The sequence below is a fragment of the Rhinopithecus bieti genome, unplaced genomic scaffold, assembly GCF_001698545.2.
Source record: "Rhinopithecus bieti isolate Rb0 unplaced genomic scaffold, ASM169854v2 scaffold_574, whole genome shotgun sequence".
Classification (NCBI taxonomy): Eukaryota; Metazoa; Chordata; class Mammalia; order Primates; family Cercopithecidae; genus Rhinopithecus; species Rhinopithecus bieti.
This window is the reverse complement of record NW_016803605.1, coordinates 5489879-5504862: the sequence shown is the minus strand read 5'-3', so window position 1 is coordinate 5504862 and position 14984 is coordinate 5489879. Positions and strand designations below refer to the sequence as shown.

Here is a 14984-nt window from a genome sequence, read left to right as displayed (position 1 = left end):
TTTTTTTTTTTTTTTTTTTTTTTTTTACAGAGGCCCAGAAATAAAGGAGGCTCCCCTGGGAACCTGCAGGCCTCACTGCCAGGGTGGATGGTGGGGAGCAGCGGCAGCCCATTGGCCTGCTGGGGAGACTGAGGAAAGGGCTTTGCCCAGGTCAGCAGGCACAGGCCATATCCCCAGGCTTCTGCCAAAGCTTTGGTGCTCAGGATTCCTGGGAAGCCCGACATGAACAGTAGGAGCCCTCAGAAGACGCGCCAGCCCCGTCCTGGGGGAATGACAGCCATCCCAGGATCCTCCTACACCTCCCACATTTTCCAAAAGGCAGAGGCGCCTGGGGGGTTAAAAAAAATGGCAACATTCGCCCTGCGGGCGCGTAAAGGATGCTGCAGGGATGGGGGCTGGGAGCTGCGGCTGCGGGCGCCGGCAGGGCTCCAGGGAGACTCCCACCTTCAACCGAGATGCCTACTTCCACCGAGGCAGGGGTGCCCAGACGCCCCTCAACCCGTGCCTGGCCTGGCGCCCTGGCCTGGAAAGGTCCCAAAACCAGGGGTCCAGGGTGTCTGGCCCTTACCTGTTACCTGGCACCAGGTGAGCCGTGGGAGGGGGCGCGCAGCAGGATCGGGTCTGTGGTGCAGGTTCCGCGCTGCTCATTGGAGACTGCGCCGGACGCGGTGCTCGCTCCGCTCTTCCCGCTGCTCCTCCCCGCCTCCTGCCCGCGCTGCGCCGCTGCAAGGTCGGAGCTGAGCCTGGCGTGCGCTGAGACCGGCTGACGGACGGGGCGGGGCCTAAGGGACGGAGGGGGCGGGGATCCTGGGACAGGGACCGGCGGGGCCTCTCGGGAGGGGCGGGGCCTCATGAGGAGTGGGCGGGCTCTTCTGGACGGGGCGGGGCTCCCGGGGAGGGGGCTGGCGAAGCCTCCGGGTGGGGCGGGGCCTCCTGGGCGCGGGGCCAAAGCTGGCCACCTGCTCACCTGTGGCAAACTCCTCCCACATCTGACCAGCCAGGCCCTCCACACTGCGCGCTCCTCACCTGGAGCCACAGGCCCATCCTGAGGGGACGGAAATGGTTTCACCTGAAGGAGGTCTGCTTTTTAACTGGTCTTTTTGCCTGGAGGGACAGCTAGCCAGTCCAGGAGGGTGGGTTATGGTCCTCATTCATTCACTCATTCTTTCATTTATTCACCCAACAGATATTTATCCAGTGCCTACCGCATGCCATATGGCCTTTTAAGCACCTGAAATTAAACAATTAACAAAACAAGATCCTGGCCCTTCTGGAGCTGACATTCTAGTGAGGGTGTCAGACAACATATATAAGCAAATGAGATATATTGGAAGGGAGTACATTTTACGGAGAAAATTAGTACAAGATCGGGGATCCGGGGCATTGGAGAGGGGAGGCAGCGATATGTCCTCAGCGACTGCCAGGTGCTGGGAACACAGCTGTGTATGAAAAGACAGAAAACTTCCAGCCTTCATGGCGTGAAGGGGACAGAACATCAGCAAGTAAGTGCATAAGACCATTCAGGTACTGGGTGCAGTAAAATAAATAAAACTGGCTGGGCATGGTGGCTCACGCCTGTAATCCCAGCACTTTGGGAAGCTGAGGCGGGTGGATCACGAGGATAGGAGATCAAGACCATCCTGGCTAACACGGTGAAACCCCGTCTCTACTAAAAATACAAAAAAATTAGCCGGGCGTGGTGGCAGGCACCTGTAGTCCCAGCTTCTCGGTAGGCTGAGGCAGGAGAATGGCATGGACCCAGGAGGCGAGGGAGCTTGCAGCGAGCAGAGATCGCGCCACTGCACTCCAGCCTGGGCTACAGAGCGAGAATCCGTCTCAAAAAATAAATAAATAAATAAATAAATAATAAATAAATAAATAAATAAAACTGTGTAAGTGAACGGTGAGAAGGCGTGAGTCACAGGGAGGGAAGAACATCCTATGCTAAGGCCTGAAAGTTCAAAGGCTCTGAGGTGGGAACCAACTTGGCCACTTAAGGACCAGAAAAGGGCCCATGGGTCCTGAACCATAGGAAGTGGGGAGTGGGCTTACGGCCCAGAGGGACAGCAGGTGAGGCGAGAACTGCCCACATCCCCGGATCCTCCGATCAGAGGCTCTTTTTCCTGAGACAGAGACTCCAGAATGGAGTGCAGTGGCAAGTTCTCAGCTCACTGCAGCCTCCGCCTCCCAGCTTCAAGTGATTCTCCTGCCTCAGCTTCCCGAGTAGCTGGGATTACATGTGTCTGCCACCACACCTGGCTAATTTTTGTATTTTTAGTAGAGATGGGGTTTAGTCATGTTGGCCGGGCTGGTCTCAAACTCCTGACCTCAAGTGATCTGCCCTCCTCGTCCTCCCAAAGTGCTGGGATTAGAGGCGTGAGCCACACATGCCCAGCCCCGAACAGAGGCTTTGTAGAGCACTCTCTGAATTGGCAATGTCCTCTGCTATTTGGTGGGACAGCTTCTTTGGAGGGGAATTTGTTCAGAACTTACAACACTATGTTTTTTTTTTAACCCAGAAGGCATTTCCTCTACAGATACACCTGTGCAGGGGAGCTAAAGTACTAGCTTAAAGGTAGTTACTACAGGAGCAAAAGTCTGGAAATAACCTAAATACCCTTCCATAGGGAACTGACCAAATAATTAGAGAACACCTGTTCAACAGAATACTCTGTAGCAGGAAAAAAAAAAATAGAAGATATAGAGTTACATAAAGGTATGGAATGACCTCCTAAATGTATTGAGTAAAAACCAAGGAGAGAATAAAGTTGAACCATGTTACTATTTGTGCAACAACAAAGGCAAATATCTAATTGTACTTGAAGACGATGTTTTGGATGGACTGTCCAAAAAGCAGGAGTCGCTCAGAGCTGGGCTCTGTCATTTATGCTGCGTGACCTTAAAGAGGTGACTTTGCCTATATGAGCCTGTTTTCTCATCAGAGAAATGGGGTAATAAAGATATCGACTGCATCAGTTAAAGGTAAAATGTGACAAGGCCAGTGAGGGCAGCCCCTGGCATGTGATAAACTTTTAGTAAAGGAAAACAAGGATTATTTTCAGGAGAGATGGGATGACTGAACCTTTAGGTAACTATTAGCATAGTATAGCAAAAATCAACAGAAGCTGTCAGAAATGTGAAACGGACAGAAACAAGTCGGCCTCATCACATGCCATTTCTTCACATGGATGTTGCTTTCCAGTGATCAAGTTTGCAAGCTCTCCAGTCTCCCATTCCTCTGTACCTTTTTTTTTTTTTTTTTTTTATGGAGTCTCGCTCTAACATCCAGGCTCACTGCAGCCTCCGCCTCCCAGGTTCAAGCAATCTTCTCACCTCAGCCTCCTGAGTAGCTGGGATTACAGGTACGCACCAACACGCCCGGCTGACTTTTGTACTTTTAGTAGAGACAGGGTTTTGCCCTGTTGACCAGGCTGGTCTCGAACTCCTGACCTCAGGTGATCCACCCGCCTTGGCCTCCTACGGTGCTGGGATTACAAGCATCAGCCACCGCACCTGGCCTCTCTGTACCTTTGCATAGCTTGTCACCTCTGCCAAGGATGGGCTTCTCAAATCCTGGCCACTGCATCCCTTTTACATATCTGGCCCACTCTCCTTGCACTTGAAACAATCTTAGAGTGAGAGCTTGGTGAGGCGGGGAAGGTAAGTTGCAATGCCAGGTGCACTGCAGGAGGCTGTCAGCCTTGTGACAAGGGGAGGGTGAAACAGGTGAGGCACAGGTGAGTGGGGCACTGGTCACTGCCTTCCCAGCGTCCTTTCCACCCCTGCTCCCTGCTATGTGGCAGCCAAGTGGCTTGAGTGGTCCCACTGAATCCCCAGCCTAGTCACACAGACTGGCTCTGGTAAACTTGGACTAAGAACCATTGTGTGAGTGACTGCTAATGGATACAGTGTCTTTCTGGGTGAGGAATGTTCTAAAAGTTGATTGTGGTGATGGTTGCACAACTCTGTGAACATACTAAAAACTCTTGAATTGTACACTTTAATTTGGTGAATTGTATGGTATGGAAAGTATATCTCAAAAAAGCTATTATTACAAAAAGAAGGCCAGGCAATTGGCTTATGCCTGTAATTCCAGCACTTTGGGAGACCCAGTTGCTACAAACAATTTAAAAAATTAGCTGGCTATGGTGGCACATGCCTGTAGTCCCAGCTACTCAGGAGGCTGAGGTGGGAGGATTGCTTGAACCTGGGATGTTGAGGCTGCAGTGAGCTGTGTTCATACCACTGAACTCCAGCCTGGGCAACAGACCCTGTCTCAAAAAAAAAAAAAAAAGAAAAAAAGAAAGAAAAAACACTCCATGCCATATGCCATCAAGGAAATGCAAATTAAAACAGCAATGTGGTATCAATATACACATCCTAGAATAGCTGAGATCTGGAGCACTGACAACACCAAACTCTGTCAACGATGAAGAGCAACAAGAACCCTCATTCAAGACTGCGGGGGATGTAAAACAGTACAGCTAGGGAGGAAGGCAGTTTGGCAGGTTTTTTTTAAATAAAACTAACTATATTCTTACTACATGATCAAGCAATCACACTCCGTGATATTTACCCAGAGGAAGTAAACATTTACGTGTACAGAAACACCTGTCCACAGATGTTTATAGAAGCTTTATTATTATTACTTTTGCGATGCAGTCTCACTCTGTCTCCCAGGCTGGAGTGCAATGGCATGAACTCAGCTCACTGCAACCTCCGCCTTCCAGGGTCAAGTGATTCTCCTGCCTCAGCCTCCCAATCAGCTGGGATTACAGAAGCCTGCCACCATGCCCGGCTAATTTATTTATTTTTTTGAGATAGAGTCTCACTCTGTCACCCAGGCTGGAGGGCAGTGGTGTGATCTCAGCTCACTGCAACCTCCATCTCCTAGGCTCCAGTGACTCTCCTGCCTCAGCCTCCCGAGTAGCAGGAATTACAGGGACACGCCACCATGCCTGGCTAATTTTTTTATTTTTAGTAGAGATGAAGTTTCACCATGTTGGCCAGGCTGGTCTCGAACTCCTGACCTCAGGTGATCTGCTGGCCTCAGCCTCCCAAAGTGCTCAGATCACAGGCGTGAGCCACCATGCCTGGCCTCTATGTCAATTTTTAAAGTATGTGTATATATACACATATCAAACATATACATTTGATTACACATTCATGTACATACATTCACATACACATATACATACCACTCTGGAATCAGAATACTCTAATTCCAGAGCGTTCTAATTCTGGTTCTGCTATTCACTAGGTTTATGACTCTAGACAGGTTCCTGTACCACTGAGCCTCAGTTTCCTTATCTGTAAAATGGGGATAATAACACCTTAAGCAGTCCGCAAAGATATATGTCAGTGCTGGCTGGCAGCACACGTTGATTCAGTACTTTCTGATAAATATTCTTCTCGCTGCTGCTCCCTGTGGTGACTGAGCCCAGAGTGTCTGGAAGGGAGAGGGGGTCCATGGAGAGGGCCAATCTAAACTGATTAGCAGGCCGGGCGCTGTGGTCTCAGTTCCAGACCAGCCTGGCCAACATGGCGAAATCCTGTTTCTACTAAAATACAAGAACTTTGGGAGGCCGAGGCCGAGGCGGCCGGATCACGAGGTCAGGAGATTAGACCATCCTGGCTAACACGGTGAAACCCTTTCTCTACCAAAAATACAAAAAAAAAAAAAAAAAAAAAAAAAATTAGCCGGGCGTGGTGGCAGGCTCCTGTAGTCCCGGAGAATGGTGTGAACCCGGGAGGCGGAGCTTGTAGTGAGCCGAGATCGCGCCACTGCACTCCAGCCAGGGCGACAGAGTAAGACCCCGTCTCAAAACAAACAAACAAACAAACAAACAAAAAACAAAAAAATTAGCTGGGCGTGGTGGCGCGAGCCTATAATCCCAGCTACTCAGCGAGGCTGAGGCAGGAAAATTGCTTGAATCCGGGAGGCAGAGGTTGCAGTGAGCAGAGATAGCGCTACTGCACTCCAGCCTGGGTGAAATTCCATCTCAAAAAATAAATAAGTAAATAAATAAACTGATAAATAGTACACGCTCATCTTGCAAACTGCTGCAAAGGGAGAGGGGGTGAGGATGGGGTGGGGTACTGCATGTGCCAGGCCTGCCTGGTGGCTGGCTGGGGAGCCGACCTGCTCTGGGCCTCCTGGGGAAGAAGGGCAGTTAGGCGGGTAATGAACATTGAGCAGGGGAAATGGATACTTTCCTAGGTAGCAGGGCCTCTCGCTATCACTGGGCAATCAAGACGACTGTAAAACTTTAAATACCTTCTCGGGCCGGGCAGCTCTGCACGAGAAAACCCCAAATCTCACATACTCCCAGCACTCCCAGAAGCCCTGTGGTGGTGAACTGGGGAACTCAGAGGGCAGGCTGTTGGGTTCAAATGCCATATTTGTCCCTTACTGGATGTGTGACCTGCGGCGGGTCCCTGTGCCTCTCTGGGTCTCAGTTTCCCCATCTGTAACACCGCGATATAATAATACCTAGCTCAAAGGTTTAATGCTGGCAGATCACCGAGCAAAGGTCCGGGGACGGAAGAGGCTGGGTCTGCAGGACTTGTCATTTGTTGGCCGCGTTGAGACCACGCCCCGTCGCCCTCCCACACCTGACCCCGCCCTCCCGCGTCCGTTGGGAACGCCACCGGAAGTAACGCGAGGCGGAACGTTTTAGCGAAGACACTCACTGGGGCAATCTGAGGTACTCCAAGAGACTGTGGCGGAGGGACCGAAAGCGCCAGGTAGGGACCCGGGGTAGATGCCGAATCCAAACTCAAACGCACAGGTCTGGATGATTGAAGCAGCGGCGGGAACTAGTAGGACCTCCCAGCTCTTTAAACTGTCCTCAGCCTTCCCCGTGGGCTCGGCCGGTTCTCCACAAGCTCCGAGCAGAAGAGGGACCGACGTTTAAGTCAAAGACCTTGGGGCTCCGAGTCCCTCCCTCTCCCCGTTCTGTGAAGGCGCGACCCAGTTCAGCTGTCTGTAAAGTGGAGTCATTAGTCCCTGCCTCATGGTGGGAAAATTGAGAGGCTGAACGAGCGGGCCGCCGGTCCCAACCCGTCCCAGAAGCATCTTTCTCCGCAGACCATTTCCTGGCGAGGTGCGTCTTCGTCCTTTTCCGCCCTTGGGAACTTAGAGCGGCCCCTTGGCCGCTGGTTCCGCACCTCCCGCGGTTGGGGGCGTAGCCGGAAGTGCGCCTGTGCAAGCGGGCAGGGCGGTGGACGCTTCACTATGGCGACGGTGGCGGCTCCGCGGCGCTTCTGCAGCTGCGCCTGCTTCTACACGGATAACTTGTACGTGGCGCGCTATGGGCTGCACGTGCGCTTCCGTAGTGAGCAGCAGCTGCGCCGGGACTACGGCCCGGTGAGTGGCCGCTGTTGTCTCTACGGAGCAGTGGGCAGAGGGGCAGTGGAGGAGGGTAGTTCGTCCCCAAGGTCGTTTGCTTTGCGCACGGCGCGCACCGCATCCTCAAATACAAGAATGACGGCGTCTCTGTGCCTGTTTTCTCACCGTAAAGGGGTAATAGTATCTCTCTGTGAGGTTGTGAGGAAGGAATGAATACGCATGTAGAGTGCCTAGGACAGGGCCGGGCTCAGCTTGCCACCTCATAGCAACACCAGCCCGGAGCCCTGCCCTCAGCTTGACAAGGTTCCGCAGTTCATCCTCTCCATGATCCTTTGAGGTCGGGGCTCCTCTCCCCATTTTAAGCAGGGGAAACTGAGGCTTAGAGAGTGAAGGGACTTCCTAAGGGCATACAGTAATGCTCAGTGTTCTTTCTGCTCCCAGATCCTGCGCAGCCGAGGCTGTGTTAGCGCCAAGGACTTCCAGCAGCTGTTAGCAGAGGTACCAGTCCCCTGCCCCTGCACAGCTCCTCCTTGTTAGATTTGTGTCCGCAGCTTGAGGGGTCCCCTAGCCTCAGTCCCTGATCCCTGAAGGATCACTTAGGCCCTCACTTTCCTCCTTCCTGCCCCCCACTCACCCCTCCACACCTGGGTCTTGGCACCAGGAGAGAGAAGGGGAAATGCTGAGTTGCCTAGTCATGCCGTTCTTAACACCTCTGGGAGATAAGCACAAGCACCACCTTCATTTTGGATTGAGAAGCTGAGGCCTAAAGAAGGATCACTTGCCCAAGCTTTTTTTTTTTTTTTTGGACATGGAGTCTTGCTCTGTCGCCCAGGCTGGAGTGCAGTGGCGCGATCTCGGTTCACTGCAAGCTCCGCCTCCCGGGTTCACGCCATTCTCCTGCCTCGGGCTCCGTAGTAGTGGGGACTACAGGTGCCCACCACCAAGCCCTGCTAATTTTTTGTATTTTTTAGTAGAGACGGAGTTTCACCATGTTAGCCAGGATGGTCTCGATCTCCTGACCTCGTGATCCACCCTCCTCGGCCTCCCAAAGTGCTGGGATTACAGGCGTGAGCCAGCGCCTGGCCACTTGCCCAAGCTTTTACAGCAGGAGCAGATGAGATCCCAGGCCCCTGGGCTCTTCACACCTTCCCACATAACCCGCAGGCTGTTGCCAGGGTTGCTGACCCACTCCCTCCTCCTCCTTCCCCTGGAGTCAGTGGTGGGAAGCTTCCCAGGAGAGTCCTCAGCAACCTCTGGAACACAGGACCTGGCCATGACTGTCTCCCTCCCCTGTGTGGGCCCAGATGGTTGAGGTACATTTAGGGGTTCTCATCCCAGCTAGGCTCAGGTTCGGCAGTCTGAAACAGGACGGGTCTCCTTCTAGAAGTCCCTTTCAGCTAGCAGTCTGGAACTTGCAATTGACATAGATAGATTCAGGAGTGTAGGCTAGACTTGGCTTCCAGCCTGGGCCCTGTCTGGCGTTCCTGGGCTTCAGTTTCTTCACCTGTACAGTGGCCTCAGGAGGATGGGAGGCCCCACCTGGTAACGGCCTTGTGCCACCCCAGCTTGAGCAGGAGGTGGAGCGGCGGCAGCGGCTGGGGCCAGAGTCAGCGGCTAGGAAAGCCCTCATCGCGAGTTCCTACCACCCGGCACGGCCTGAGGTCTACGACTCACTGCAGGTACCAGCCAGCAAGAGTGCTTGAAGGCCGGTACTGGAAAGAGGAGGTAGCATTCAGGGCTGAGGGGCTGCCTGCCCCACAGCTGGTGTGTTCTGCCCCTAGGATGCAGCTCTGGCCCCCGAGTTTCTGGCTGTGGCTGAGTACAGTGTGTCCCCGGGCGCAGACCTCAAGGGCCTTCTCCAGCGGCTGGAGACAGTATCGGGTGAGGTTCTAGCCCTGAGACCTGGCAGGACCAGGGGATGGCAGCCTGGGAAACCTGGGTGTGGGATACTGGGGTCCCTCCAGCCACCATCTCTGCCTCCAAAAACCAAAGCAGCAGGAGCTGGAAGGGTCAGTGGGACCAGCCTGCCAGGAACAGGACATCTGCATTCATTCATTCATTCAGTACCTGCCATGAGCTGGTATCTTCATTCTTTCCTTCACACCTTCCTTTGTGCCTTCATCCAGCAAATAGTAGGTATTTGTGTCGTGTGGGACAGCTGGCACACTCAAACAAGGCTGATCCAAGATCTTAAAAGGACCATTGAGACAGGTGTGGGCAGGGTAAAGGGACCAGTAAGGAATGGCAAAGCCCCGCCCCCAGGGCTGGCAACAGGAGAGAGCAGTTACCACCTGGAGTTGTGGCTCTGGGCAGAGGCCTGCAGCCATGCCAAACTCCAAGTAGGGCAAAAAATGCCCCATTTTTCCTCTTACCTTTGGATTTCTTGCTGGGCTCACTTATTGGCTAAACCCAGCAGGAAATGCTGGGCAAGGGAGGTTTGCATATTGTTTAACCTCTGTGACTCAGTTTCGTCATCTGTAAAATGGGAGAAACAGTAATCCCCTCTTAAGGCACCGTGATGATCAAGTGAGTTAATCTACATAGAGTGCCTGACACAGGCCCGTGCCTAGTGTTTGGAAAGTGTTTCCTATTCTTACTGGCACTGATAGCCTGGGCTAGGGGTTCCTGTGGGAGACAGATGTTTCCCCTCATGGAGGCTGTGCTTTGTTAGGGGGCATGGGTAGAAGGAACTCCCCTCCTCCCAGCCTGGGGGTGCTCTCCTCATTGCCTTCCACTCCCCGGCAGCTGAGATTGTGCTGAGGCTGTTGGCTGGGACAGGGCCCCAGCTGCGAGGTGGCCCCATCAGGGGCACACTAGCCCTGCACCCCTGGGCACTGGTGCATCTGCCAATAAATGTTTAGGTTTCCATTCTCAGCCTGGCTTCTTCTCCCTCCAGGGCCCAGCAAGAAAGAACAGCCCCTCCTGGCCTTCCTGCTGGGGGACAGAGGCTCCCAGAGCCACTTCTGAGTTGGGGTACAGACCTCGGTGGCTCATCAGGTGAAAGGAGGTGCAGAGAGAGCCTGAAGTTGGCTCTGTGATCCCAGCTTGGCCATCACTGGCCTGCTGGGTGTCGCTGGGCTACTTCCTTTCCCTCTATGGGCCTCAGGACCCATATGGGAGCTCCCAGGGCCAGCCCTGTGGACACTTGTGGAGTCTGAGGAAGGTTCCTGGCATAAGTTGGGGGGCATGGGAATCAGCCTCCCCTGCTCCTCATGTTACTTCATTTAGTCATCACAACAGCCCTGAAAAGCGAGGGCCTTATCCCCATGGCACAGGCGATGCAACTGAGGCTTGGGGGAGTGAACAGACATGCCCAGACTCACACGGTTCATGGGAAGACTGAAGCCCAGGCTTGGCCAGCCCACAGCCACATTCAGGCCAACAGACCATCCCTCCTTCCACAGAGGAGAAGCGCATCTACCGGGTGCCTGTGTTCACAGCACCCTTCTGCCAGGCCCTGCTGGAAGAGCTGGAGCACTTCGAGCAGTCGGACATGCCTAAGGGGAGGCCCAACACCATGAACAACTACGGGGTGGGTGAGGCCTGGCCTGTGGCAGAGGGGGTGGCTGAGGTCAGGAGGCAGTGTTGGAGGTGCTGCAGATGGGCTGCCTGCCTGGGCTGCGAAAGGTCACAGTGGGATCACGGCGGAGTGGAACCCCAGGGTTGCAGCCCCCTAGTTTCCTTGCTGACCCCAGGAATCCCCTCCCAGGTGCTGCTGCACGAGCTCGGGTTGGACGAGCCGCTGATGACACCACTGCGGGAGCGCTTCCTGCAGCCAGTGATGGCCCTGCTGTACCCTGACTGTGGCGGGGGCCAGCTCGACAGCCACCGGGCCTTTGTGGTCAAATATGCACCGGGCCAGGACCTCGAGCTGGGCTGCCACTATGATAATGCTGAGCTCACCCTCAATGTGGCCTTGGGCAAGGTCTTCACAGGGGGCGCCCTGTATTTTGGGGGCCTCTTCCAGGTGAGTGTGCAACCCACGCGGCAGGATCTGGGGCAGCTGTGAGTGCCCAGGCCTGAGCCGTACCATCTGCAGGCACCTGCAGTCCTGACGGAGCCCCTGGAGGTGGAGCACGTGGTGGGCCAGGGTGTTCTCCACCGTGGCGGCCAGCTGCATGGGGCCCGGCCCTTGGGCACTGGTGAGCGTTGGAACCTCGTCGTCTGGCTCCGAGCCTCTGCTGTGCGCAACCGCCTCTGTCCCATGTGCCGCTGTGAGCCCGACCTGGTGGATGATGAGGGCTTCAGTGATGGCTTCACCCGAGAGGAGCCAACCACGGTGGATGTGTGTGCGCTCACCTGAGGCTGCTTGGGCCTAGTGTGGGGGTGGCAGGGCAGGTGAGGGCTCCGTCACCTTGGGCTGGGGGCAGAAATAAATTCCCTGCAGCCTACCGCATTTCTTGGCTCGAGGCTGTGCCAGCTTCTGGGTCATCCTCTGGGTAAACAGGCTGCCTTAGTTCAGGTTTGTCGGAAGCAGAGTCTGGAATGAGGCTTTGGCAAGGGCGTTAGGGAAGCAGGGGAGGGGAGGGAGCAGCTGGGCAAGGAGGTGGCTTCAGAGGAAGTCCAGCCTCAGCAGGGCCCGCAAAGAGCTCCAGGCAGAGCCCACAGTACCACGGTGTGCCCACACCATCGGTTGGTGGCTCCCAGATGAGGAGGCCAGAGAAGGGTGAGTAACTTCCCATACACTTATCTCCAGGGCAGGGTACCTTCCAATAGCCAAGGGAAGCTTCCAGAGACAGCACAGATGTGAACCCTCAGCAGCAGGCATCACCCCCAGTGACTCGGGTGGGCCACCAGTAGCATCTTCTAGATGGCAGAGGGGTGAATGGCAGGGCCAGGAACCAGGCTGCCTGGGTTCCCATTCTGTTTCTGCCACTTCCAGCTGTGTGGCTTTGGATGAGCCTTCGCTTTTTGGTGCCTTGGTTTCCTCATTTAGCACCTACTTCCTAGAGCTGTTTTGAGAGTCAAATACGCTGATGTATCTATATAAAGTGCTTTGCAAGAGCCCTTTGTGTTTGCGGCTGTCATTATTGTGGAAGAGTTGCCACTTGGGGGCCTGAGATCGGATGAAGCTCACAGCCACGATTTGGGTTACACATTTGAAAATCAGGGGGCTTCCATATTGCAGTCTTGAGTTCGGTCTCCCTGGGAAGGTGGGGCCACCAGCCCCATGCCCCCGTTGCACGGATCAGCTGGAGCAGAATCCTGGCTTCCCTCCGGATGGGCCTGGGTCCATGTCCGCGCTCACTGCCCAGATCTCTCTGGTCCTTACCGACACGAGTTTGCGACCTCTGAGTCACTGGGTGGGCTCGTNTTGTGGAAGAGTTGCCACTTGGGGCCTGAGATCGGATGAAGCTCACAGCCACGATTTGGGTTACACATTTGAAAATCAGGGGCTTCCATATTGCAGTCTTGAGTTCGGTCTCCCTGGGAAGGTGGGGCCACCAGCCCCATGCCCCGTTGCACGGATCAGCTGGAGCAGAATCCTGGCTTCCCTCCGGATGGGCCTGGGTCCATGTCCGCGCTCACTGCCCAGATCTCTCTGGTCCTTACCGACACGAGTTTGCGACCTCTGAGTCACTGGGTGGGCTCGTCGAAAAGACCCGGGCGTCTCACTCTGGAGCTCACAGTCGTACGGAGAAGACAGGACCAGCCGGGGAGGAGGGCGGCGCGTGCGAGGGTCGCCTTCTTCCCAGGGCACTGGGGGCGTGGGTGCTGCGGGAGCGCGCCGAAAGGGCAGCCTTGGAAGCGGGCGCAGCTTCGGCAGACACAGGCCTGAGGGGCTGCGGAGCTCGAGGGCTGGCGCCAGGCTGCAGGTCACGGCCTCGCCCCGGCGCCCCTCCTTGCCTCTGCGGGAGGTGGGCGCGCCCAAGGCGGAACCTGGGGCGTCAGAACGAAAGGCAGCGGCGCCGCGCTTCCCGGCCGGACAGCCTCCAGCGCAGCGCCCCGGCCGGAAGCCTTCTCGCCGCCGCTTCCTCTCGAGAAGGCGTGGGGCGGGCTGTCCAGCCCGCAGGGCGGTCAAGGTGGGAACGGAACAACCCCACGGGACCCCTTGAGGCGGCAAGGCCGCGGAGGGCGCGGGGCTGGAGGGTAGGAGAGCGCGGGAAAGCGCCCCAGACGCCACTCGCGGCGGACTGCGGCCGGTTCCCAGGAGCTCCGAGCCGGGTGCGCGGGCGTGGGGCCTCCGGGCGGGGGCGGGCCCTTAGTAGGCGCCGCTGCGGGGACTGGAGTAGGCCTGAGAAGCCGGAGTCCCCAGCTTTGGGGGTGGGTGAGGGTCGCTTATTTTCCCGGGGCGGTGACGGGTACTGGGCGTCGCGAGGCCCCAACCCCGCTAGAGCCGCCCTTGGAGCCCGCCCGTAGCCGGCTTGGGGGGCTTCGGCTCAAGCGCGTCCTCCCCGTCGCCAGCCCGCGGCGCCATGGCTCACGTCGGCTCCCGCAAGCGCTCGAGGAGTCGCAGCCGGTCCCGGGGACGGGGGTCGGAAAAGAGAAAGAAGAAGAGCAGGAAGGACGCCTCCGCATCCCAAGGTCGCAAGGCCAGCACGGCCCTCGGGGCGGAGGGTGAGGACCACAGGCATCGGGGAGAGGAGGCGCAGCCACTTCCCGGGGAGGTCGGGGCGGGCAGCAGTCGGGGACGCTCAGTCATGCCTCTGTGCATCCGGGCCTGAGATGTGAGGGCCAGGCGCCGCGGGAGCCGGGAAGGGGCTCCTCCGGGAAGCTCCATCTCTGTTGTGGAAAGCCCGGCAGGAGGCGCTCACCCTGTAGATGGCCTGTGCCTGCCCCAGGCCAGAGTAGGGGACGAAGGTTTACCTCTTCCCCTCCTGGCATTCTAGCCTCACCTTCTCCCTGCATCACAGAGAGAAGCAAGCACAAGGCCCGGAGGAGACCACGATCCAGCTCTTCCTCCTCCTCTTCCAGTTCTTCTAGCTCCTCTTCTTCCTCCTCGTCCTCCTCCTCTTTCTCCAGTGATGGCCGGAAGAAGCGGGGGAAGTACAAGGACAAGAAGAGGAAGAAAAAAAAGAAGAGGAAGAAGCTGAAGAAGAAGGGCAAGGAGAAGCTGGAAGCACAGCAGGTGGAGGCTCTGCCGGGCCCCTCGCTGGACCAGTGGCACCGATCAGCTGGGGAGGAAGAGGATGGCCCAGGTACTGTGCCGCGCAGCACCTGAGAGGGAGAAGGTCCCTTCCCAAGGCCTGGCCACCACCTCCATCTTCCCTTCCAGTCCTGACGGATGAGCAGAAGTCCCGAATCCAGGCCATGAAGCCCATGACCAAGGAGGAGTGGGATGCCCGGCAGAGCATAATCCGCAAGGTGGTGGACCCCGAGACAGGGCGCACCAGGTGGGGCGCCCTCGGCCTGACTTACACCGCAGGGTCTGGGAGTGTTGGCCGAAGATGTGTGCTCTCGGGAGGAGCGGGGCCGGGCGGGGGTGCTGCTGCCTGAAGAAGGCCAAATGTGGGCAAAAATACCATCACTTGGAGTAAGCAGTTGTAGGGGCTTGAAGGGCCTGGAGGAGGCTTTTCAAAGGGCTGTTGTTGACGGGGCTGAGGCTGGCAAGGTGGAGCCCAGCTCGGCTGCCTTCATCAGGGAGAGTGGGTGAGGGCCCAGGGTCTGCCCACTCAAGGCTGCGGGGCAGGAG

At 56.3% G+C, this 14984-nt stretch overlaps 4 protein-coding genes across 12 annotated transcripts in view; 2 read left to right on the top strand and 2 right to left on the bottom strand.

The window, feature by feature from the left end:
• Positions 1-6585, bottom strand: part of ABCB9 (ATP binding cassette subfamily B member 9) — a 47821-nt gene extending 41236 nt beyond the window's left edge. For 2 of the 7 annotated variants that reach the window (XM_017890095.1, XM_017890143.1), the window contains exons 1-3: positions 6494-6585; positions 968-1045; positions 569-782 (exon numbers count right to left, since the gene is read on the bottom strand). The gene's annotated coding sequence lies outside the window, so the exon portion shown is untranslated. Of the gene's footprint in view, positions 1-568; positions 783-967; positions 1046-1205; positions 1232-6493 lie in introns of all 7 variants that reach the window. The other 5 variants (XM_017890102.1, XM_017890119.1, XM_017890109.1 and 2 more) reach the window with 5 other exon arrangements.
• Positions 6586-6688: 103 nt separating this feature from the next.
• OGFOD2 (2-oxoglutarate and iron dependent oxygenase domain containing 2) lies at positions 6689-12355 on the top strand. Of its 3 annotated transcripts, none has more exons than XM_017890160.1 (7): positions 6689-7106; positions 7793-7849; positions 8917-9030; positions 9133-9232; positions 10756-10883; positions 11061-11318; positions 11391-12355. In XM_017890160.1, the coding sequence occupies exons 5-7, from the start codon at positions 10845-10847 to the stop codon at positions 11652-11654; spliced, it is 561 nt and encodes a 186-aa protein (XP_017745649.1). In that variant the 5' UTR covers positions 6689-7106; positions 7793-7849; positions 8917-9030; positions 9133-9232; positions 10756-10844; the 3' UTR covers positions 11655-12355. The 3 variants fall into 3 exon arrangements, with proteins under 3 accessions (XP_017745649.1, XP_017745639.1, XP_017745643.1); XM_017890150.1 differs by lacking the exon at positions 6689-7106 and adding an exon at positions 7197-7369; XM_017890154.1 differs by lacking the exons at positions 6689-7106; positions 8917-9030 and adding an exon at positions 7212-7369 and having other exon boundaries at positions 11391-11758.
• A 448-nt stretch (positions 12356-12803) lies between these two features.
• Positions 12804-14978, top strand: ARL6IP4 (ARF like GTPase 6 interacting protein 4). The gene is given in 6 exon segments (XM_017890165.1): positions 12804-12861; positions 12864-13149; positions 13181-13374; positions 13757-13909; positions 14206-14490; positions 14568-14978. Coding segments are annotated over 6 exon segments (1197 nt in total). The 3' UTR covers positions 14789-14978.
• PITPNM2 (phosphatidylinositol transfer protein membrane associated 2) overlaps positions 14817-14984 on the bottom strand; it is a 124292-nt gene continuing 124124 nt past the window's right edge. The window contains 1 exon segment of the mRNA XM_017888987.1: positions 14817-14970. Coding sequence (XP_017744476.1) covers positions 14817-14970 — 154 coding nt within the window.